At 45.7% G+C, this 24794-nt stretch overlaps 1 protein-coding gene across 1 annotated transcript; it reads left to right on the top strand.

The window, feature by feature from the left end:
- Window positions 1-5219: 5219 nt before the first annotated feature.
- Window positions 5220-23851, top strand: CX3H18orf21 (chromosome X3 C18orf21 homolog). The gene is made up of 5 exons (XM_038770396.1): window positions 5220-5296; window positions 10310-10332; window positions 14961-15163; window positions 18864-19081; window positions 23700-23851. Exons 1-5 carry the CDS (start codon window positions 5220-5222, stop codon window positions 23848-23850), a joined length of 672 nt encoding a protein of 223 aa, XP_038626324.1. The 3' UTR covers window position 23851.
- Window positions 23852-24794: the final 943 nt, after the last annotated feature.

Below are 24794 nucleotides of genomic sequence, written 5' to 3'. Positions count from 1 at the left end.
TTAAAGTTATATTGCCGTATGATTCACTTAGTTAATTATGTTGCTTTAAAAAAAATGTATGGACAGCCAGCAAAAATGTCTACTTAATTTGATGTATTTTTTCCCCTTGCGTAAAAGCTAAAGTGCTTTGAGGTTGAAGGATCCTTAATGAGAAACAACTGTATGGGGTAAAGAAAATGCATCTACCTGGCTGTGAAATGAAGGTAACAGCTTATTACAGCCCAATCTATTATTTTTCTGCTGAATTATAGGTACTAGAAGCACACATCTTCATTGCGATCCAATTACTGTGTCCGATATAATAATAATAATAATAATGACATTTATTAAGTGCTTACTCTGTGCCAAGCACTGTTCTAAGCGCTGGGGAGGATACAAGGTGATCAGGTTGTCCCACGGGGGCTCACAATCTTATTCCCCATTTTCCGGATGAGGGAACTGAGGCCCAGAGAAGTGAAGTGACTCGCCCAAAGTCACCCAGCTGACAAGCGGCGGAGCCGGGATTTGAACCCGTGACCTCTGACTCCAAAGCCCGGGCTTTATAAATGATATCAAAAGGGATGTATCAGTGGGAATTAAATGCTAGTCTGCTCTCCCCGCCCTCTCTATAACACTTTGGTGTTATACCAAACTTGCGGTTCTCTTGTTATATAAAAAAATTGCCATTTAGGGGTGATGACCACACCAAACCACACAAACCTGTGTGGTTTATTTATCGTAAATAAGATTCACGATATAAGTAGTTTAGGGGTGATGACCACACCAAATTCACGATATAACATAGTTTAGGGGTGATGACCACACCAAAGTCACTATATAATGTAGTTTAGGGGTGATGACCACACCAAATTCACGATATAATGTAGTTTAGGGGTGATGACCACACCAAATTCACGCTATAACGTAGTTTAGGGGTGGTGACCACACCAAATTCACGATATAATGTAGTTAGGGGTGATGACCACACCAAATTCACTATATAATGTAGTTTAGGGGTGATGACCACACCAAATTCACGATATAATGTAGTTAGGGGTGATGACCACACCAAAACCACACAGTTTTAACACTTACTGAACACCTGTAATTGGCTACGTACTTTTCTTCAGGACGTCACGATGCTTTATAAATGGTATCAAAAGAGACGCATCAGCGGGAATTAAAAGCTAGTCTCCTCTCCCCGCCCTCTCTATAACATTTTAGTGTTATACCAAACTTGTGGTTCTCATGTTATAAAAAAATTGCCGTTTAGGGGTGATGACCACACCAAACCACACAAACTTGTGTGCTTTATTTATCGTAAATAAAATTCACTATATAACGTAGTTTAGGGGTGATGACCACACCAAATTCACGATATAATGTAGTTTAGGGGTGATGACCACATCAAATTCACGATATAATGTAGTTTAGGGGTGATGACCACATCAAATTCACGATATAATGTAGTTTAGGGGTGATGACCACACCAAATTCACGATATAACGTAGTTTAGGGGTGATGACCACACCAAATTCATGCTATAATGTAGTTTAGGGGTGATGACCACACCAAATTCACGTTATAATGTAGTTAGGGGTGATGACCACACCAAATTCACGATATAACGTAGTTTAGGGGTGATGACCACACCAAATTCACGATATAACGTAGTTTGGGGTGATGACCACACCAAATTCACGATATAATGTAGTTAGGGGTGATGACCACACCAAATTCACGATATAACGTAGTTTAGGGGTGATGACCACACCAAATTCACGATATAACGTAGTTTAGGGGTGATGACCACACCAAATTCACGATATAATGTAGTTTAGGGGTGATGACCACACCAAAACCACACAGTTTTAACACTTATTGAACACCTGTAATTGGCTACGTACTTTTCTCCAGGACGTCATGGTGCTTTATAAATGGTATCAAAAGGGACGTAGCAGCGGGAATTAAAAGCTAGTCTCCTCTCCCCGCCCTCTCTATTTACTTGAAATCAACCAAGTCATGAATTATTTAAAGGACTTTCGGACGGCAAATTTGCAATTCTGTTTCTAGGGAACTTTTACGCACCCTGATGAAGTTTGGGTTCAGTCGGAAGAGTACAACATAAAAAGTGGATTAGAGTGAGGAGTACTTGCAGAAACTAGATTCCAAATTTGCCATATCCTATTAAGATGTTCCCTGTCAATCAGTCAATCAGTCAACAATCAATCAGTCGTATTTATTGAGCGCTCACGGTGTGCAGGGTTCAGTACTAAGCTCTTGGGAGAGTCAGCGCTTAGAACAGTGCTTTGCACATAGTAAGTGCTTAACAAATGCCATTATTATTATTATTATTATTATGACACAATGATATAACAGACACATTCCCTGTCCACTATGAGCTATTATTATTATTATTATTATTATTATTATTATGACACAACAATATAAGACACATTCCCTGTCCACGATGAGCTATTATTATTATTATTATTATTATTATTATTATTATTACGACACAACAATATAACAGACACATTCCCTGCCCACGATGAGCTTACAGTCTAGAGGGGTTCGGTTAGAAATTTACAGCAATGAATTTGAAAAAATGTACCTGACTTTCTGGAATAATACCACAGATCATGGGGATGTATATTAACTAAATTACATTATATGGTGATATATACGTTTACGTTATAAACGTTATATGACGAATTTTATGTACAGGGGGGCTTGCGTGATTAGGAATTAAGAGAATGTGAGCTCTTGCTACTTTTTAGAGGGTAGAGGAGCGGCGATTTGGTCGTTTTGTCAATAAAAAAAACCTGCCTACACACCATAGGAAACTTAAGGAGCCTGGAATTCAAGAGGAATTGAGAGCCTGGAATTCAAGAGGAATTGAGAGCAAGTTCACTAAATTTATCAGTGACACTAAATTGGAAAGAGTTACTAATGTTTGGAAAGCAGGGATAAAATTAAAAGTGACCTTGATACACTTTTTTTTAAAATAAAAAAGCCCAACAAAAGCAGGATGAAATTTAATGAGGGCAAGTGCGGTAGAATGCAGCGTATTTAGGAACAAGAAGAAAAAGCAAACTATAATTTCGGAAGAGGAGGAAAAAACAGGTCAGGACATCTAACCCGAGAGGGGTCCTGGGTTAGAATGGCCCACACGCTGAAAGAAACAACGAAGAAATGCAATGACTAAAAAGTTCATTCATCCATTCAATCATATTTATTGAGCGCTTACTGTGTGCAGAGCACTGTACTAAGCGCTTGGGAAGTACAAGTTGGCAACATCTAGAGACGGTCCCTACCCAACGGCGTGCTCACAGTCTAGAAGGGGGAGACGGACAACAAAACAAAGCATATTAACAAAATAAAATAGATTTGTCAATATGTACGAGCTAGAGTTATCAATTCGTACAAAAAGTGATTCTTTCTTCTGACTCTGTATTCCTCAGGTTTTTGTGGTTCTCATATTATAAAAGAAACGTTGCTGCTTAGGGATGATGACCACACACAGAGCTGGACCAAACAGAGAAGCAGTAAGACCCCCGTGGATAGAGCAAGAAGCTGGGAGTCCGAGGTCATGGGTTCTAATCCTGCTCTGCCACTTCATTCATTCATTCATTCAATCGTATTTATTCATTCATTCATTCAATTGTATTTATTGAGAGCTTACTGTGTGCAGAGCACTGGACTAGGCACCTGGGAAGTACAAGTTGGCAACATGTAGAGATGGTCACTACCCAACAGCGGGCTCACAGTCTAGAAGGATGAATGAATGGATGAATGAATGGATGGATGGATGGATGAATGGATGGGTGAATGGATGAGTGGATGAATGAATGGATGGATGAGTGGATGAATGAATGGATGGGTGGATGGATGAATGGATGGATGGGTGAATGGATGGATGAATGAATGGATGGATGAATGGATGAATGGATGGATGAGTGGATGAATGAATGGATGAGTGGATGAATGAATGGATGGGTGGATGGATGAATGGATGGATGGATGAATGAATGGATGGATGAATGGATGAGTGGATGAATGAATGGATGAATGGATGGATGGATGAATGGATGGGTGAATGGATGAGTGGACGAATGAATGGGTGGATGAGTGGATGAATGAATGGATGGGTGGATGGATGAATGGATGAATGGGTGAATGGATGGATGGATGGATGAATGGATGAGTGGGTGGGTGGATGGATGAATGAATGGGTGGATGAGTGGATGAATGAATGGATGGGTGGATGGATGAATGGATGAATGGGTGAATGGATGGATGGATGGATGGATGAATGGATGAGTGGATGGGTGGATGGATGGATGAATGAATGGATGGATGAATGGATGGGTGGATGAATGAATGGATGGGTGGATGGATGGATGAATGAATGAATAGGGACTGTCTCTATATGTTGCCAACTTGTCCTTCCCAAGCGCTTAGTACAGTGCTCCGCACACAGTAAGCACTCAATAAATACGATTGAATGAATGAATGTCCATCTCTATATGTTGCCGACTTGTACTTCCTGAGCACTTAGTACAGTGCTCCGCACACAGTAAGCGCTCAATAAATAAAATTGAATGAATGAATGAATGCCTGTCCCTATATGCTGCCGACTTGTACTTCCCAAGCGCTTAGTACAGCGCTCCGCACACGGTAAGTGCTCAATAAATACGATTGAATGAATGAATGACTGTCCCTATATGCTGCCGACTTGTCCTTCCCAAGCGCTTAGTACAGTGCTCCGCACACAGTAAGCGCTCAATAAATACGATTGGATGAATGAATGGGTGGATGAATGAATGGATGAACGAATGAATGAGTGAATGAATGGGTGGATGGATGAATGAATGAAGGAATGAGTGAGTGAATGAATGAATGAGTGAATGAGTGAATGAATGAATGAGTGAATGAGTGAATGAATGAGTGAATGAGTGAATGAATGGGTGGATGAATGAATGAGTGAATGAATGAATGAATGAATGAACGATGAATGAATGAGTGAATGAATGGGTGAATGAATGAAGGTCTCTCTCCCTACGTTTCCCTGAGGCCCGGAAGGCGGGGCGGGGCGGGGGGCGGAACGTTCGTGCGTCGGCCGCTATTTCCGTCCGAGCTCTGCCCTCCCGCCGGACCCCGAGACCGGAAGTGGGAGCGCGGACGCGTCCGGCACTTCCGGCCGCCTCGCTTCCTACGCCCGTGTCCTTGCGGGAGGCATGGGGAAGCAGCACTTCCTCAAGGCGGCGGCCAGGGCTCTGCGGAGGGCCTGCCCGCCGCAGGCCCGCTATCTCATGTGAGACACGGGGAACGTGGGGGAGGGGGGGACTCTGCTGCGCGTGCGCGGGACCCGGCGCCGTTCGGGGGGCACTACTGCGCGTGCGCGGGACTCGGCGCGGGCCGGGGTGGGAGAGGGGGAGGTTCTACTGCGCGTGCGCGGGACTCGGCGCGGGTCGGTGTGGGCGGGAGGTTCTGCTGCGCGTGCGCGGGACACGGCGCGGGCCGGGGTGGGGGGGGAGTTCTTCTGCGCATGCGCGGTACTCGGCGCCTGCGCAGTGGCGACCGTCCCCCCCCCCCCCTTTTAACGGTCAGCGGGGCCTAGTCAGGCTTATGCGTCCTTTCGTCGTGTTTAAGCACATAATAATAATAATAATAATAATAATTAATGGTAATAATAATGATAATAATGTTGGTTTTTGTTAAGCACTTATATGCCAAGCACTGGGGAGGTGACAAGGTGATGAGGTTGCCCCACGTGGGGCTTACAGTCTTCATCCCCATTGTACAGATGGAGTCACTGAGGCCCAGAGAATAATAATAAGAATAATGATGATGGTGGCATTTGTTAAGTGCTTACTACGTGTGAAGCACTGTTCTAAGCGCTGGGCAAGGTGATGAGGTTGTCCCACGTGGGGCTTACACTCTTCATCCCCATTGTACAGATGGAGTCACTGAGGCCCAGAGTATAATAATAAGAATAATGATGATGGCATTTGTTAAGCGCTTACTACGTGTGAAGCACTGTTCTAAGCGCTGGGCAAGGTGATGAGGTTGTCCCACGTGGGGCTTACACTCTTCATCCCCATTGTACAGATGGGATCACTGAGGCCCAGAGAAGAATAATAAGAATAATGATGATGGCATTTGTTAAGCGCTTACTACGTGTGAAGCACTGTTCTAAGCGCTGGGCAAGGTGATGAGGTTGTCCCACGTGGGGCTCACAGTCTTCATCCCCATTGTACAGATGGGGTCACTGAGGCCCAGAGAATAATAATAAGAATAATGATGATGGTATTTGTTAAGTGCTTACTATGTGTGAAGCACTGTTCTAAGCGCTGGGCAAGGTGATGAGGTTGTCCCACGTGGGGCTTACACTCTTCATCCCCATTGTACAGATGGGATCACTGAGGCCCAGAGAATAATAATAAGAATAATGATGATGGCATTTGTTAAGCGCTTACTACGTGTGAAGCACTGTTCTAAGCGCTGGGCAAGGTGATGAGGTTGTCCCACGTGGGGCTTACAGTCTTCATCCCCATTGTACAGATGGGGGTCACTGAGGCCCAGAGAATAATAATAAGAATAATGATGATGATGGCATTTGTTAAGCGCTTACTACGTGTGAAGCACTGTTCTAAGCGCTGGGCAAGGTGATGAGGTTGTCCCACGTGGGGCTCACAGTCTTCACCCCCATTTTACAGATGAGAGAACTGAGGCCCAGAGACTAATAATAACGATGGCATTTGTTAAGCACGTACTATGTGCCAAGCACTGTTCTAAGCGCTGGGCAAGGTGATGAGGTTGCCCCACGTGGGGCTTACAGTCTTCATCCACATTGTACAGATGGGGTCACTGAGGTCCAAAGAATAATAATAATAATAATAATAATAATAATGGCATTTGTTAAGCACTTACTATGTGCCAAGCACTGTTCTAAGCGCTGGGCAAGGTGATGAGGTTGTCCCACGTGGGGCTCACAGTCTTCATCCCCATTGTACAGATGGGGTCACTGAGGCCCAAAGAATAATAATAATAATAATGATGATGATGATGGCATTTGTTAAGCGCTTACTATGTGTGAAGCACTGTTCTAAGCGCTGGGCAAGGTGATGAGGTTGTCCCACGTGGGGCTCACAGTCTTCACCCCCATTTTACAGATGAGGCAACTGAGGCCCAGAGACTAATAATAATAATGATGGCGTTTGTTGAGCGCTTACTATGTGCCAAGCACTGTTCTAAGCGCTGGGCACGGTGATGAGGTTGTCCCACATGGGGCTCACAGTCTTCACCCCCATTTTCCAGATGAGGCAACTGAGGCCCAGAAACTAATACTAACAATAATGATGGCATTTGTTAAGTGCTTTTTATAATAATGATGGCATCTATTAAGCGCTTACTACACGCAAAGCACTGTTCTAAGCGCTGGGAAGGCTACAAGGTGATCAGGTTGTCCCACGGGGGGCTCCCAGTCTTCATTCCCATTTTCCAGATGAGGGAACTGAGGTACAGAGAAGTGAAATGACTCGCCCAAAGCTGGGAGCTGGGATTTGAACCCACGACCTCTGACTCCAAAGCCCGGGCTGTTCAAGCTGCTTAGTATGTGCGAAGCGCTGTTCTAAGCGCTGGGGGGATACAGGCGATCAGGTTGTCCCACGGGGGGCTCACAGTCTTCATCCCCATTTGACAGATGAGGGAACTGAGGCCCAGAGAGTAATAATAATAATAATAATGTATATGCTAGGCGCCTACCATGTGTCAAGCACTGTTCTAAGCGCCGGGGTAGATACAAGGGAATCAGGTTGTCCCACGTGGGGCTCACCGTCTTCATCCCCATTTGACAGATGGGGGAACTGAGGCCCAGAGAATGATGGTATTTGTTAAGCGCTTACTGCGTGCCAAGCACTGTTCTAAGCGCTGGGGAGGATCCAAGGTGATGAGGTTGTCCCACGGGGGGCTCACAGTCTTCATCCCCATTTTCCAGATGAGGTCACTGAGGCCCAGAGGATAATACTACATTCATTCATTCTAGACTGTGAGCCCGTCGTTGGGTAGGGACCGTCTCTACGTGTTGCCGACTTGTGCTTCCCAAGCGCTTAGTACAGTGCTCGGCGCACGGTAAGCGCTCAATAAATACGATTGAATGAATGAATTTAGTAGTATTATTGAGCGCTTACTGTGTGCCGAGCGCTGTACTGAGCGCTTGGAAAGTACAGTTCAGCAACAAATAAAGACAGTCGCTTGCCCACAGCGGGCTCACAGTCTAGGAGGGGGGAGACAGGCATCAAAACAAGTAAACGGGCATCGATCGCATCAAAATAAAGAAATAGAATTATAGATTTATACACATCGTTAATGTAAATAAGCGCTTAGTACAGTGCTCTGCACACAGTAAGCGCTCAATAAATATGATTGAATGAAATAAATAGAATTATAAATTCTATTACTCTATTATTACTCTATACTGTTGGGTAGGGACTGTCTCTATATGTTGCCAACTTGTACTTCCCAAGCGCTTAGTACAGTGCTCTGCACACAGTAAGCGCGCAATAAATGCGATTGATTGATTGATTGATCACTCTATTACTCTATTATTACTCTATTTATTTTGTTTATTTATTTATTTTACTTGTACATATCTATTCTATTTATTTTATTTTGTTAATATGTTTGGTTTTGTTCTCTGCCTCCCCCTTCTAGTCTGTGAGCCCACTGTTGGGTAGGGACCGTCTCTAGATGTTGCCGACTTGTACTTCCCAAGCACTTAGTACAGTGCTCTGCACACAGTTAGCGCTCAATAAATACAATTGATTGATTGATGAATATGTACATATATACGTAAGCAGCATGGCTCAGTGGAAAGAGCATGGGCTTTGGAGTCAGAGGTCACGGGTTCAAATCCCAGCTCTGTCAATTGTCAGCTGTGTGACTTTGAGCAAGTCACTTCACTTCTCTGGGCCTCGGTGACCTCATCCGGAAAATGGGGATTAAGACTGTGAGCTCCCCGTGGGACAACTTGATCACATTGTATCCCCCCAGCGCTTAGAACAGTGCTTTGCACATAGTAAACCTGCCGGTCTCAGCTCCGCAACATTGCCAAGATCCGCCCTTTCCTCTCCATCCAAACCGCCACCCTGCTCATTCAAGCTCTCATCCTATCCCGTCTGGACTACTGCACTAGCCTTCTCTCTGATCTCCCCTCCTCGTGTCTCTCTCCACTTCAATCCATACTTCATGCTGCTGCCCGGATTATCTTTGTCCAGAAACGCTCTGGACATATTACTCCCCTCCTCAAAAACCTCCAATGGCTACCGATCAATCTGCGCATCAAGCAGAAACTCCTCACCCTGGGCTTCCAGGCTGTCCATCACCTCGCCCCCTCCTACCTCACCTCCCTTCTCTCCTTCTACTGCCCAGCCCGCCCCCTCCGCTCCTCCACCACTAATCTCCTCACTGTCCCTCGCTCTCGCCTGTCCCGCCATCGACCCCCGGCCCACGTCATCCCCCGGGCCTGGAATGCCCTCCCTCTGCCCATCCGCCAAGCTAGCTCTCTTCCTCCCTTCAAGGCCCTGCTGAGAGCTCACCTCCTCCAGGAGGCCTTCCCAGATTGAGCCCCTTCTTTCCTCTCCCCCTCGTCCCCCTCTCCATCCCCCCGCCTTACCGCCTTCCCCTCCCCACAGCACCTGTATATATGTATATATGGTTGTACATATTTATTACTCTGTTTATTTATTTATTTATTTATTTTACTTGTACATTTCTATCCTACTTATTTTATTTTGTTGGTATGTTTGGTTCTGTTCTCTGTCTCCCCCTTTTAGACTGTGAGCCCACTATCGGGTAGGGACTGTGTCTATGCGATGCCAATTTGTACTTCCCAAGCGCTTAGTACAGTGCTCTGCACATAGTAAGCGCTCAATAAATACGATTGATTGATTGATTGATTGATAGTAAGCGCTTAACAAATGCCATTATTATTATTATTATTATTCTCTGTGCCTCAGTTCCCTCATCTGTAAAATGGGGACGAAGACTGTGAGTGCCCCGTGGGGCAACCTGATCACCTTGTAATCTCCCCAGCACTCAGAACAGTGCTTTGCACATAGTAAGCGCTTAATAAATGCTATTATTATTATTATTATTATAAGCTGTGGGGAGGGGGGAAGAACAAGGGGAGCAAGTCGGGGCGATGATGGGGGGAGCAGAGGAAAAGATAAGAATCCAGTCCCTTCCCACACAGGGCTGACAGTCTGAGGGGAGCTCACTCACGAAATTTATCTTTATTTATATATTTTATTTTTTCATTTTTTAGGTGGTCCTACTATGTTTCGCATGGTAAGTTCATCATTTCCCTGGAAAAGAGTACTGAGGTCAGTGATGAGCCTTCCACTTGGACATGAAGTAACGCAGCTGTTAAATTTGCCTTTTTTTTTTTTTTTTGTTAAGCACTTACTGTGTGCAAAGCACTGTTCTAATAATAATAATAATAATAACGGCATTTATTAAGCGCTTACTATGTTCAAAGCACTGTTCTAAGCGCTGGGGGGATACAAGGTGAGCAGGTTGCCCCACGGGGGGCTCACAGTCAATCCCCATTTTACAGGTGAGGTAACGGAGGCCCAGAGAAGTGAAGTGACTTGCCCAAGGTCACACAGCTGGCAGTTGGCGGGGCAGGATTTGAACCCATGACCACTGACTCCAGAGCCCGGGCTGTTTCCATTGAGCCACGCTGCTTCTCGAGCGCTGGGGAGGTTACAGGGTGATGAGGTTGTCCCCCGGGGGGCTCACAGTCTTCATCCCCATTTTCCAGATGAGGGAACTGAGGCCCAGAGGAGTGAAGCGACTCGCCCAAAGTCACCCAGCTGACAGTTGGCGGAGCCGGGATTCGAACCCATGACCTCCGACTCCAAAGCCCGGGCTCTTCCCACTGAGCCACGCTGGTCTCGGGAGCAAGCCCCTCGCCATCCGTACGATGGATTTAAGCCGGGTTTTTCCAGAGGTCGATGACTGGCTCACTGAAGGACTTTGTCCGCGACGAGGAGGAAATTGCCGACCGGCGTAAAAAAATCAAATTAATTCATTCAATTGTATTTATTGAGCGCTTACTGTGCGCAGAGCACTGTGCTGAGCGCTTGGGAAGTCCAAGTTGGCAACATCTAGAGACGGGCCCTACCCGACAGCGGGCTCACGGTCTAGAAGGGGGAGACGGACAACAAAACCAAACATATTAACAAAATAAATAGAATAGATATGTACAAGTAAAATCAATCAATCAATCGTATTTATTGAGCGCTTACCGTGTGCAGAGCACTGTACTAAGCGCTTGGGAAGTCCAAGTTGGCAACATATAGAGACGGTCCCTGCCCAACAGTCCCTACCCAATAATAGAGTGATAGAATTTATAATTCTGTTTATTTCATTCAGTCATATTTATTGAAGCAGCATGGCTCAGCGGAAAGAGCCCGGGCTTTGGAGTCAGAGGTCATGGGTTCGAATCCCGGCTCCGCCAACTGTCAGCTGTGTGACTTTGGGCAAGTCACCTAGCTTCTCTGGGCCTCAGTTCCCTCATCTGTAAAATGGGGATGAAGACTGTGAGCCCCACGTGGGACAACTTGATCACCTTGTATCCTCCCAGCGCTTAGAACAGTGCTTTGCACATAGTAAGCGCTTAACAAATGCCATTATTATTATTATTATTGAGCACTTACTGTGTGCAGAGCACTATTGACAAAATAAAATAAGTAGAATAAATATGTCCAAATAAAATAAATCAATAGAGCAATAAATACGTACACACATATAGACAGGACTCAACTCTTCATACCGGCGTGGCAAATGGGTTCACTCAGGAGCAGGGCAGCAATGAGGAGGAGGAGGCGTTCGTTCGTATTTATTGAGCGTCGACTGTGTGGAGAGCACTGTGCTAAGCGCTTGGAAGAGCAGAGCCACAAAGCAGCGTGGCTCAGTGGAAAGAGCCCGGGCTTTGGAGTCCGAGGTCATGGGTTCGAATCCCGGCTCCGCCACGTGTCTGCTGGGTGACCTTGGGCAAGTGACTTCACTTCCCACTGTTGGGTAGGGACCGTCTCTATATGTTGCCAGCTTGGACTTCCCAAGCGCTTAGTACAGTGCTCTGCACACAGGAAGCGCTCAATAAATAGGATTGATTGATTGATTGATTAAAGCCCTGGGGAAAACGGGACCCCCTAAGATCTCAAGTGGGCCCCTGAACCTCTGAAGGCGGTTGCCCCCAGTAGCCACTGTGATAATTCCCCCAGCCCCCTTATCGCCGTTTTATAATAGGATAAACGTCCCCTTCTTCCCCCATTCCACGTGGGACAATTTGTACTTCCCAAGCGCTTAGTACAGTGCTCTGCACACAGTAAGCGCTCAATAAATACAATTGATTGATTGATTGATTGATTGATTAAAGCCCTGGGGAAAACAGGACCCCCTAAGATCTCAAGTGAGCCCCTGAACCTCTGAAGGCAGTTGCCCCCAGTAGCCACTGTGATAATTCCCCCAGCCCCCTTATCGCCGTTTTATAAGAAGATAAACGTCCCCTTCTTCCCCCATTCCACGTGGGACAATCTGTACTTCCCAAGCGCTTAGTACAGTGCTCTGCACGCAGTAAGCGCTCAATAAATACGATTGATTGATTTGATTAAAGCCCTGGGGAAAACAGGACCCCCTAAGATCTCAAGTGAGCCCCTGAACCTCTGAAGGCAGTTGCCCCCAGTAGCCACTGTGATAATTCCCCCAGCCCCCTTATCGCCGTTTTATAAGAAGATAAACGTCCCCTTCTTCCCCCATTCCACGTGGGACAATCTGTACTTCCCAAGCGCTTAGTACAGTGCTCTGCACATAGCAAGCGCTCAATAAATACGATTGATGATGATGACAGGGACCGCGTCTGGCCTGATTGTCAATCGGTGGTATTTCTTGAGCGCTTACAGTGCTCTAAGCGTGCGGGAGAGTCCAGTACAGGAAGAGTTGGTAGACACGCTCCCTGCCCACAGTGAGCTTACTGTGGGAGACAGTATATTAATTTATGTATTAATATAAATACATAAATTAGGGATCTAGCTTGTGTCTTCGGCCTTGGATTATCTTGCAGCAACCCCAGTGCTTGGTATGGTGCTTCACTCAGAGGAAGCGTTTAAGAAATGCCACGATTATTACCCCCAAATCTCCAACCTCATCGCTGTCCGGGAAAACCCTCAGCCCCCTCTCTCCTCCCAGCAGTGATCAATCAATCAATCAATCGTATTTATTGAGCGCTTACTGTGTGCAGAGCACTGGACTAAGCGGTTGGGAAGTCCAAGTTGGCAACATACAGAGACGGTCAATCAATCAATCGTATTTATTGAGCGCTTACTGTGTGCAGAGCACTGGACTAAGCGCTTGGGAAGTCCAAGTTGGCAACATACAGAGACGGTCAATCAATCAATCAATCGTATTTATTGAGCGCTTACTGTGTGCAGAGCACTGGACTAAGCGCTTGGGAAGTCCAAGCTGGCAACATATAGAGGCAGTCCCTACCCAACAGTGGGCTCACAGTCTAGAAGGGGGAGACAGAGAACAAAACCAAACATATTAACAAAATAAAATAAATAGAATAGATATGTACAAGTAAAATAAATAAGTAGAGTAATAAACATGTATACATATATACAGGAATATGGCAACATATAGAGGCAGTCCCTACCCAACAGTGGGCTCACAGTCTAGAAGGGGGAGACAGAGAACAAAACCAAACATACTAACAAAATAAAATAAATAGAATAGATATGTACAAGTAAAATAAATAAGTAGAGTAATAAACATGTATACATATATACAGGAATATGGCAACATATAGAGGCAGTCCCTACCCAACAGCGGGCTCACAGTCTAGAAGGGGGAGACAGAGAACAAAACAAAACATACTAACAAAATAAAATAAATAGAATAGATATGTACAAGTAAAATAAATAAGTAGAGTAATAAACATGTATACATATATACAGGAATATGGCAACATATAGAGGCAGTCCCTACCCAACAGTGGGCTCACAGTCTAGAAGGGGGAGACAGAGAACAAAACCAAACATATTAACAAAATAAAATAAATAGAATAGATATGTACAAGTAAAATAAATAAGTAGAGTAATAAACATGTATACATATATACAGGAATATGGCAACATATAGAGGCAGTCCCTACCCAACAGCGGGCTCACAGTCTAGAAGGGGGAGACAGAGAACAAAACCAAACATACTAACAAAATAAAATAAATAGAATAGATATGTACAAGTAAAATAAATAGAGTAATAAATATGTACAAACATATATAGAGGTATATACATATATATAGGTGATGAGGTGAAGGAATAAACTCCCCATCTAAATAATGATGGCATTTATTAAGCGCTTACTATGTGGAGAGCACTATTCTAAGCGCTGGGGAGGTTACAAGGTGATCAGGTTGTCCCACGTGGGGCTCCCAGTCTCCATCCCCATTTTCCAGATGAGGTCACTGAGGCACAGAGAAGCGAAGTGACTTACCCAAAGTCACCCAGCTGACAATTGGCAGAGCCGGGATTTGAACCCACGCCCTCTGACTCCAAAGCCCGGGCTCTTTTCCACTGAGCCACGCTGCTTCCCCTAGACTGTGAGCCCGTTGTTGGGTAGGGACCGTCTCTAGATGCGGCCAACTTGGACTTCCCAAGCGCTTAGTACAGCGCTCTGCACACGGTAAGCGCTCAATAAACACGATTGAATGAGTGAAGGAATAAAAAGGCAGAGAGACTCCGGGTTGTTTTGACTTTTCTGATGAAACATCTTCACGGTGGTGAAAAATGAGATACACATTTTCTAGTTCCTAAGTTATATTTTTGTATTATCTACCGAGTTCCGGGTGAAGATTTGGGAGGTGCTGACTGACCAGTTGCCTGTTTTTCGTTTGTTTTTTTTTTGTTTTTAGCTGACAAAAAGAAGTCCGATGACTTGTGCCCTCGGTGTTTCCAGTTCCTGACGCTGGACATCTGCAGAGTGCGCCTCAAGCCCAAACCGAAAATAACGCCGCAGATCGAGAAACTTCTGAAACGGGAGGCGGACGGGACGCGGAGGCTCAGTTTTAAGCAAAGGCAAATTCTCAGCCGATACAAGAACTCCCCAAACACTCTGGTAAGGCGGAGCGGTCCGAGCCGCCGCCGCCCTCTCTGCACCGTGTCGTCCGGCGGACTGAACCTCCGTTTTACGGATGGGGAAACCGAGGCCCAGAGACGTGAGCGGACCCGCCCGGGGTCGCACAGCAGGCGAGCGGCGGAGTGGGAGGACTAGAACTCAGCCCTCTGGCGTTGTTTCGTTGTCTTGTTGCAGTCAATCAGTCAATCAATCGTATTTATTGAGCGCTTCCTGTGTGCAGAGCGCTGTACTAAGCGCTTGGGAAGTCCAAGTTGGCAACATCTAGAGACGGTCCCTACCCAAAAGCGGGCTCACAGTCTAGAAGGAATGAAAGAATGAATGAAAAGAATGAAAAAATGAAAGAATAAGATTAACCAGTCTGTGGTGTTTGTCCCCCTCTTCGCCCTCTCCATCCCCCCCATCTTACCTCCTTCCCTTCCCCACAGCACCTGTATATATGTTTGTACAGATTTATTATTCTATTTTACTTGTACATATCTATTTATTTTATTCTGTTAATATGTTTGGTTTTGTTCTGTCTCCCCCTTCTAGACTGTGAGCCCACTGTTGGGTAGGGACCGTCTCTAGATGTTGCCAACTTGGACTTCCCAAGCGCTTAGTCCAGTGCTCTGCACACCGTAAGCGCTCAATAAATACAGTTGATTGTTGGAGTGTGGTCTCCCAAGCGCTTAGTACAGTGCTCTGCAAACACCAAGTGCTCAGTACATACGAGCACTGATTGCTGGCCGGATTGATTGGGTAGTGGGGGAGGACGTCTGTCGCTCAGCTGAAGCAAAGTTGCTCAGTCTAGGAAATAGATTGAATTATTTGAATTGATCAAGGATGATCCTAGGGGATTTTTAAAAAGAGCCTCACTAGTATAAATAAGCCAGATCGCAGACGGATGGGACCACAGAACGTTTTAAAGGGTGTTGGAAGAGGGTCCGTCCATTCATTCAATCGTATTTATTGAGCGCTTACTGTGGGCAGAGCACTGGACTAGGCGCTTGGGAAGTACAAGTTGGCAACATCTAGGGTTATGTTGGAGGGTGGGGTTTTTTGGGTTTTTCTGGTTTCCCTTGAAGATCTGCTGGGAATTTGTACTGAGCAAGTGATTCACTGCTAGAAAATGTAAAATACTGGCGAGATGGGAGCAACTTCCAGGCTACTTTGTTTTATTGGACGGCAGTGAGGAGATTTTTATCGGACAGGAAGATTCATAGTACTAGGGGCAGCGTGCGATAGCTTGCCCGGGGATTTTATTCTATTTATTTTATTTGGTTCATATGTTTTGTTGTCCGTCTCCCCCTTCTAGACCGTGAGCCCGCTGTTGGGTAGGGACCGTCTCTATATACTGCCAACTTGGACTTCCCAAGCGCTTAGTCCAGTGCTCCGCACACAGTAAGCGCTCAATAAATACGATTGACTGATTGAGCCCACTGTTGGGTAGGGACCGTCTCTGTATGTTGCTAACTTGTACTTCCCGAGCGCTTAGTCCAGTGCTCTGCACACAGTAAGCGCTCAATAAATACGATTGATTGACGCGAAAAGGTTCAGCCGTTCGGTTCGGGGAAAAAGGGCCGGGAATTTCTCTTGCTAAGAAACAATGGAAGGAGATTCGGACTCTCTTCGTTGCCCCTGGAAGCTCTGTGAGCCCACTGTTGGGTAGGGGACCGTCTCTCTGTGTTGCCAACTTGTACTTCCCAAGCGCTTAGTCCAGTGCTCTGCACACAGTAAGCGCTCAATAAATACGATTGAATGAATGAATGAATGAAGCGGAGGGGTTGAGGTGTATTTTTCTTTATCAATCAGTCTTATGGAGTGAACTAAGGACTTGGGAGAGCGCAGTAAAACAGAGTTGGGCACAGACCACAAAGAGCTTATCTTGGAATCTCCCTCTATAGTGTGCTAAAGTGGCTCTAAAGCCACCGTCTCCCTTTCTTTTTTTTTAACTCCCCCTTTTTTACAGTATTACGGAGACTGACAATTATTATCGTATTTGTTAAGCGCTAAGCGTTGAGCAGTGCTGCGGTAGATACAGAGCAATCGGGTCGGACACAGTCTATGTGGGCAGGAGGAGGAGAACCGAATCCCCATTTTATAGTTGAGGAAACCGAGGCACAGAGAAATTCAGTGCCTTGCCCGAGGTCACCCACAGCAGGTAAGTGGCAGAGCCAGCATTATTCATTCATTCATTCATTCATTCATTCATTCAATCGTATTTATTGAGCGCTTACTGTGTGCAGAGCGCTGGACTTTCGGGAAGTACAAGTCGGCGACATATAGAGAAGCAGCGTGGCTCAGTGGAAAGAGCCCGGGCTTTGGAGTCAGAGGTCGTGGGTTCGAATCCCGGCTCTGCCAATTGTCAGCTGGGTGACTTTGGGCAAGTCACTTCACTTCTCTGGGCCTCGGTGACCTCATCTGGAAAATGGGGATTAAGACTGGGAGCCCCACGTGGGACAACCTGATCACCTTGTATCCCCCCAGTGCTTAGAACAGTGCTTTGCACATAGTAAGTGCTTAACAAATACCATTATCATTATTATTATTATTATTATTATTATGAGACAGTCTGTATAAACAGAATTAGAACCCAGGTCCTCGGCTCTCCCCATGAGGCCCAGCGGCTTTGCGAGTACACATCGGCTCCTGGTCAAGGGGAGGAAATCAGATCCAGATAGGGTTTCATTTCTCTTGGCTTAGCAGCGAGCAAATTCATTCATTCATTCATTCAATCGTATTTATTGAGCGCTTACTATGTGCAGAGCACTGTACTAAGCGCTTGGGAAGTCCAAGTCGGCAACGTATAGAGACGGTCCCTACCCGACAGCGGGCTCACAGTCTTGAAGGGGTAGACAGAGAACAAAACATATTAAATTAAATATAAATATTCATAAATAAGTACGATTGCTGATGATGATTAACAAAATAAAATAAATAGCGGTGGTATAGCCCCAGTGGGAATTCCCCAACTTGGAGCCACCGCACCTCCCTTTCCCTGCCAACCACGGGGAAAGGTGGGTCAGAAGAATATAAAACTCAATTAAGTACATCAGGACACAACAGGATATGATTCCTCTAAATTCGGAATAGCTACCAAATTTTAACACTTTAATAAGAGTACCTGCTCAGAGGAAAAAAAAAAATTTAAGTACATCAGGACACAACAGGATATGATTCCTTTCAATTTGGAATAGTTACCAAATTTTAACACTTTAATAAGAGTACCTGCTCAGAGAAAAACAATTTTAAATACGAATTACATACGCATTTAGAATAAAACAGCATCATAAGATACAAATTCCAGATTTCAGGAAGCTACAGACCGGTCCATCAGGGGTAACAACTGAGTGCTTAACTCAGTGTAGAGCGCTATATTAAGCACTCGGAAGAGAGTTCCTTGCCCACCAATAGCTTACAGTCTAGAGGGAGACAGTTGCTCTGTCTTCCACTTTGTGCTGTAGAATTACTCCCAAATTTAAAATACTCAAACAGAAAAAAAGAATGATCCTACATTAACCGTAAGCTCATTACGGGCAGGGACCGGGTCTGCTGATTGTGTTCTAAAGATATTTTAACAGGGTGACCTTCATCTGCCCACCCTCCCTCCGGTGTGGTGGCCGACGGCTTTCCGATTTGAAACGGGAGAGGAGTGAACGCCGGCACCTGACGTGACTTCTCTCTTTCTCTGTCCACCAAGCTGGTCACCTGTCCTTCGTGCAACAAGGCCGTCAGTAGGAAAGGTAAGAGCCGAAGTTTTCCGGGAGCCCCGCCCGGGAGCTGGAACACACCCAAAACGCAGCCCGCAAGGAAGACACCAGACGGAAAGACGGTGAAATCAGCCAGTAAGATGAATTCCTCCTTCGGCCCCCATCAATCCGGCTCCGGAGGCAGCGGCAGCCCCGCGCTCCCTTTCAGGTACGTAATCCTTCAACTTCGTCTCAGGTTCAACTTGGTCTCAGGTGCAGTATTAAACCATCGTGATGTATGTGTATACACACACACACACACACACACACACACACACACACACACACACACACACACACACATATGTATATAACTATACACATATACATCTATATGTATATATACACACATATATGTGTATATATGTATATACACATACACATATATGTGTGTATATATACATATAGATGTATATGTGTGTATGTGTATATATGCACATGTGTATATGTGTATATATACACATGCATATGTGTATATATACACACATATATATGTATATAACTATACACATATACATCTATATGTATATACATATACACATATATGTGTATATATGCACATACACATACACATATATATGTGTGTATATATATACATATATATGCATGTATGTGTGTGCATGTGTATATATACACATATGTGTATATATGTGTATATATACATATATATGTGTATATACACACACATATATACACACACATATATGTATATATGCACATATACATCTATATGTATATATACACATAGATGTATGTGTGTATACACACACATATGTGTATATATACATATATACGCATATGTGTGTGTATATACACATATACACATATATGTATATATGTGTGTGTATGTATATATATACACATATATATATGTGTATACACACACACACACACATATATAATGGCATTTATTAAGCGCTTACTATGTGCAGAGCATTGTTCTGAGCGCTGGGGAGGTTACAAGGTAATCAGGTTGTCCCACGTGGGGCCCACAGTCTTAATCCCCATCTGACAGATGAGGGAACTGAGGCCTGGAGAAGTGAAGTGACTTGCCCAAAGTCACCCGGCTGACAGTTGGCGGGGCCAGGATTCGAACCCGTGCCCTCTGACTCCGAAGCCCGGGCTCTTTCCGCCGAGCCACGCTGCTTCTCTGTATGAGGCTGGTTCGCCTGGGATCGTGTGAGCCCACTTCTCGACTGTGAGCCCACTGTTGGGTAGGGACTGTCTCTATGTGTTGCCAACTTGTACTTCCCAAGCGCTTAGTACAGTGCTGTGCACACAGTAAGCGCTCAATAAATACGATTGATTGATTGACGTGAAAAGGTTCAGCCTAAATATCTTTTTAAGCAGTGGCACGGTGGATATTTCTTAAAACAAGAACTCCACAGGCAGCATTTCAGTTCTCATAGTACAATAAAATACCTGTGGTATTTGTTAAGCACTTACCGTGTGTCAAGCACTGTACTAAGCCCTGGGGTGGTAATAATAATAATAATAACAATAATAATAATAATAGCATTTGCAGCATGGATCAGTGGAAAGAGCCCGGGCTTTGGAGTCAGAGGTCATGGGTTCAAACCCCGGCTCCACCAGTTGTCAGCTGTGTGACTTTGGGCAAGTCACTTCACTTCTCTGGGCCTCAGTTTCCTCATCTGGAAAATGGGAATCGACTGTGAGCCCCCCGTGGGACAACCTGATCATCTTGTAACCTCCCCAGCGCTTAGAACAGTGCTTTGCACATAGCAAGCACTTAACAAATGCCATTATTATTATTAAGCGCTTACTCTGTGCAGAGCACTGTTCTAAGCGCTGGGGAGATGACAAGGTGATCAGGTTGTCCCACGGGGGGCTCGCACAATTTTAATCCCCATTTTCCAGACGAGGCAACTGAGGCCCAGAGACGTGAAGTGACTTGCCCAAAGTCCCACAGCTTGACAGTTGGCGGGGCCGGGATTTGAACCCCTGACCTCCGACTCCAAAGCCCGGGCTCTTTCCGCCGAGCCATCATCAACAAAATAAGTAGAATAGTAAATATGTAAAAGTAAAATAAGCTCTTAGAACAGTGCTTTGCACATAGTAAGCGCTTAACAAATGCCATTATTATTAATAGAGAAATAAAGGGGAGAGGAGACAGTGTAAATGAAGAAGTAAATTAGGGATCTGGACAGAAGTGTTGAGGGGCTGGGAGGGGGATGAATTTGATGAATAATATTCCCCCCCATCTTACCTCCTTCCCTTCCCCACAGCACCTGTATATATGTATAGATGTTTGTACATATTTATTACTCTATTTATTTATTTATTTTACTTGTACATATCTATTCTATTTATTTTATTTTGTTAGTATGTTTGGCTTTGTTCTCTGTCTCCCCCTTCTAGACCGTGAGCCCGCTGTTGGGTAGGGACCGTCTCTATATCATCATCATCATCATCAATCGCATTTATTGAGCGCTTACTATGTGCAGAGCACTGTCCTAAGCGCTTGGGAAGTACAAATTGGCAACATGTAGAGACAGTCCCTACACAACAGTGGGCTCACAGTCTAAAAGGGGGAGACGGACAACAAAACCAAACATACTAACAAAATAAAATAAATAGAATAGATATGGACAAGTAAAATAAATAGAGTAATAAATATGTACAAACATATATACAGGTGCTGTGGGGAAGGGAAGGAGGTAAGATGGGGGGGATGGAGAGGGGGACGAGGGGGAGAGGAAGGAAGGGAGGGGGAGAGGAAGGAAGTTGCCTATATGTTGCCAACTTGGACTTCCCAAGCGCTTAGTACAGTGCTCTGCACACAGTAAGCGCTCAATAAATACGATTGATGATGATATAGAGACAGTCCCTACCCTTCCTTCCCTTCCCCACAGCACCTGTATATATTTATATATGTTTGTACATATTTATTACTCTATTTTACTTGTACATATCTATTCTATTTATTTTATTTTGTTAGTATGTTTGGTTTTGTTCTCTGTCTCCCCCTTCTAGACTGTGAGCCCACTGTTGGGTAGGGACCGTCTCTAGATGTTGCCAGTGTGTACTTCCCGAGCGCTTAGTACAGTGCTCCGCACACAGTAAGCGCTCAATAAATACGATTGATGATGCTGATGAATAAGATGAATAAAGGGAGCAAGTCAAGGAAAGGAGGGCTTTGTCAGGGAAGGCCTCAGGGAGGAGATGGGCGTTCAGTAAGGCTTTGAAGAGTAACTGTCGGAGAGGAGGAGGGCGGGCCGTCATCATCATCATCAATCGTATTTACTGAGCGCTTACTATGTGCAGAGCACTGTACTAAGCGCTTGGGAAGTACAAATTGGCAACATATAGAGACAGTCCCTACCCAACAGTGGGCTCACAGTCTAAAAGGGGGAGACAGAGAACAAAACCAAACATACCAACAAAATAAAATAAAATAAATAGAATAGTCCAGGACAGAGGCAGGGCGAGAGGGCAACGAAAACCTCGACGAGCCGGAGGCGCAGGGCAATTGAGTCGCTAGACGCCACCCTTATCCTCCAGGAGCCTACGATCCAGTGGCCGGGAAACCTCGTGGGAGGTGGATTCGGAAATAAACTGAAATAATGGATTCGGAAATCAACAGACGCAGCGTGGCTCAGTGGAAAGAGCCCGGGCTTTGGAGTCAGAGGTCATGGGTTCAAATCCCGACTCCGCCAATTGTCAGCTGGGAAAGTCACTTCACACTGGGCCTCAGTGACCTCAGCCCCATGCGGGGCAGGGACTGTGTTCAGCTTGACTGACTTGTTTCTACTCCAGCGCGTAGAACAGTGCTTAGTACATAGTAAGTGCCCGGCCTAGTGGAAAGAGCACAGGTCTTGGAGTGGGAAGGATCTGGATTCTAATCCCAACGGCGTGGCTCAGTGGAAAGAGCCCGGGCTTTGGAGTCAGAGGTCATGGGTTCAAATCCCAGCTCCGCCAACTGTCAGCTGTGTGACTCTGGGCAAGTCGCTTCACTTCTCTGGGCCTCAGTTCCCTCATCTGGAAAATGGGGATGAAGACTGTGAGCCCCCCGTGGGACAACCCGATCACCTTGTATCTTCCCCAGCGCTTAGAACAGTGCTCGGCACATAGCAAGCGCTTAACAAATGCCAGCATTATTATCATTATTACTATTGTACCTACCTCAGGGCTCAGAGCAGTGCTTGGCACACAGAGAAGCGGCGTGGCTCCGTGGAAAGAGCCCGGGCTTTGGAGTCAGAGGTCGTGAGTTCAAATCCCGACTCCGCCAACTGTCAGCTGTGTGAAAGTCACTTCACTTCTCTGGGCCTCAGTGACCTCACCTGGAAAATGGGGATGAAGACTGTGAGCCCCCCGTGGGACAACCCGATCACCTTGTATCTTCCCCAGCGCTTAGAACAGTGCTCGGCACATAGCAAGCGCTTAACAAATGCCAGCATTATTATCATTATTACTATTGTACCTACCTCAGGGCTCAGAGCAGTGCTTGGCACACAGAGAAGCGGCGTGGCTCAGTGGAAAGAGCCCGGGCTTTGGAGTCAGAGGTCGTGAGTTCAAATCCCGACTCCGCCAACTGTCAGCTGTGTGAAAGTCACTTCACTTCTCTGGGCCTCAGTGACCTCGTCTGGAAAATGGGGATGAAGACTGTGAGCCCCCCGGGGGACAACCTGATCACCGTGTATCCTCCCTAGCGCTTAGAACAGTGCTTTGCACAGAGTAAGCGCTTAATAAATGGAAAAAAAAACATCATAAACTGCAATTCAGGCACACAGCGTCACCCTCTAATGAGCGGTTCCGCTTCTTTTCAGATCATCTTCTGGCCAGTCGACCCCCATTTCCTCCTCAAAGGACCCCGGCAAAAGAAAGCAGCATTTCTCTCAGCTGAAGATGCTCCTCAAAGGTGAAGAGACCCCCAAGAAGGGAAAGGGGGACTTCAGGAATTTCTTACTGTCCCTCTGAAGGCCGGCCGGCCGCCGGAGTCTCTCGGCTCGCCGCTCCCAACCGCCGTCTCCTCCTCTCCGCAACCTCTGGACTCCTTGGAAGTGGCCCACGCTCCCAAGAAGGAACTCTTGGCTTTGAGCGATTCCCGTTTCCACGGGCGTTGCCCCACACGGTCTCTGGAGGCCTGGCAGATTTGGGGGGGGAAGGATTTGGGATCCCGGCCGGATCCCAACAAGTTACCTGGGCGTACTTCTCAGCTGCACCGGCTTCAACTCTCGTAAAAATAAAAATAAAAACTCAGGATTTTTCACACGGGCAGTGAAAAGAATTCTCCCTGCATTTCGTATGACAATCAGGCATTCAGTAACTACCACTGGTTGAGTGGTAGTGGTACCACTACCACTGAGCCCCATATGGCCCAGGGACCGTGTCCATCCCGATTTACTTATATCCACCTCCTCCAGGAGGCCTTCCCAGACTGAGCCCCTTCCTTCCTCTCCCCCTCGCCCCCATCTTACCTCCTTCCCTTCCCCACAGCACCTGGATATATGTTTGTACAGATTTATTACTCTATTTTATTTGTACATATCTATTCTATTTATTTTATTTTGTTAGCATGTTTGGTTTTGTTCACGGTCTCCCCCTTTTAGACTGTGAGCCCACTGTTGGGTAGGGACTGTCTCTAGATGTTGCCAATCTGTACTTCCCAAGCGCTTAGGACAGTGCTCTGCACATAGTAAGCGCTCAATAAATACGATTGATGATGATGGCCCACCCCAGCGCCTAGTACAGTGCCTGGCATTTAGTAAGCACTCACCACTACCACAGTTATTATTATTAATTATTATCACTACCACTGATTGACCGTGAGCCCCATAGGGGACAGGGACTGTGTCCATCCCGATTTACTTATATCCACCCCAGCGCTTAGTACAGTGCCTGGCATTTAGTAAGCGCTCACC

This window comes from Tachyglossus aculeatus, chromosome X3 (genome assembly GCF_015852505.1).
Source record: "Tachyglossus aculeatus isolate mTacAcu1 chromosome X3, mTacAcu1.pri, whole genome shotgun sequence".
Lineage (NCBI taxonomy): Eukaryota > Metazoa > Chordata > Mammalia > Monotremata > Tachyglossidae > Tachyglossus > Tachyglossus aculeatus.
Note: the sequence above shows the minus strand (reverse complement) of the source record. Positions and strands in the feature narration are given on the sequence as shown.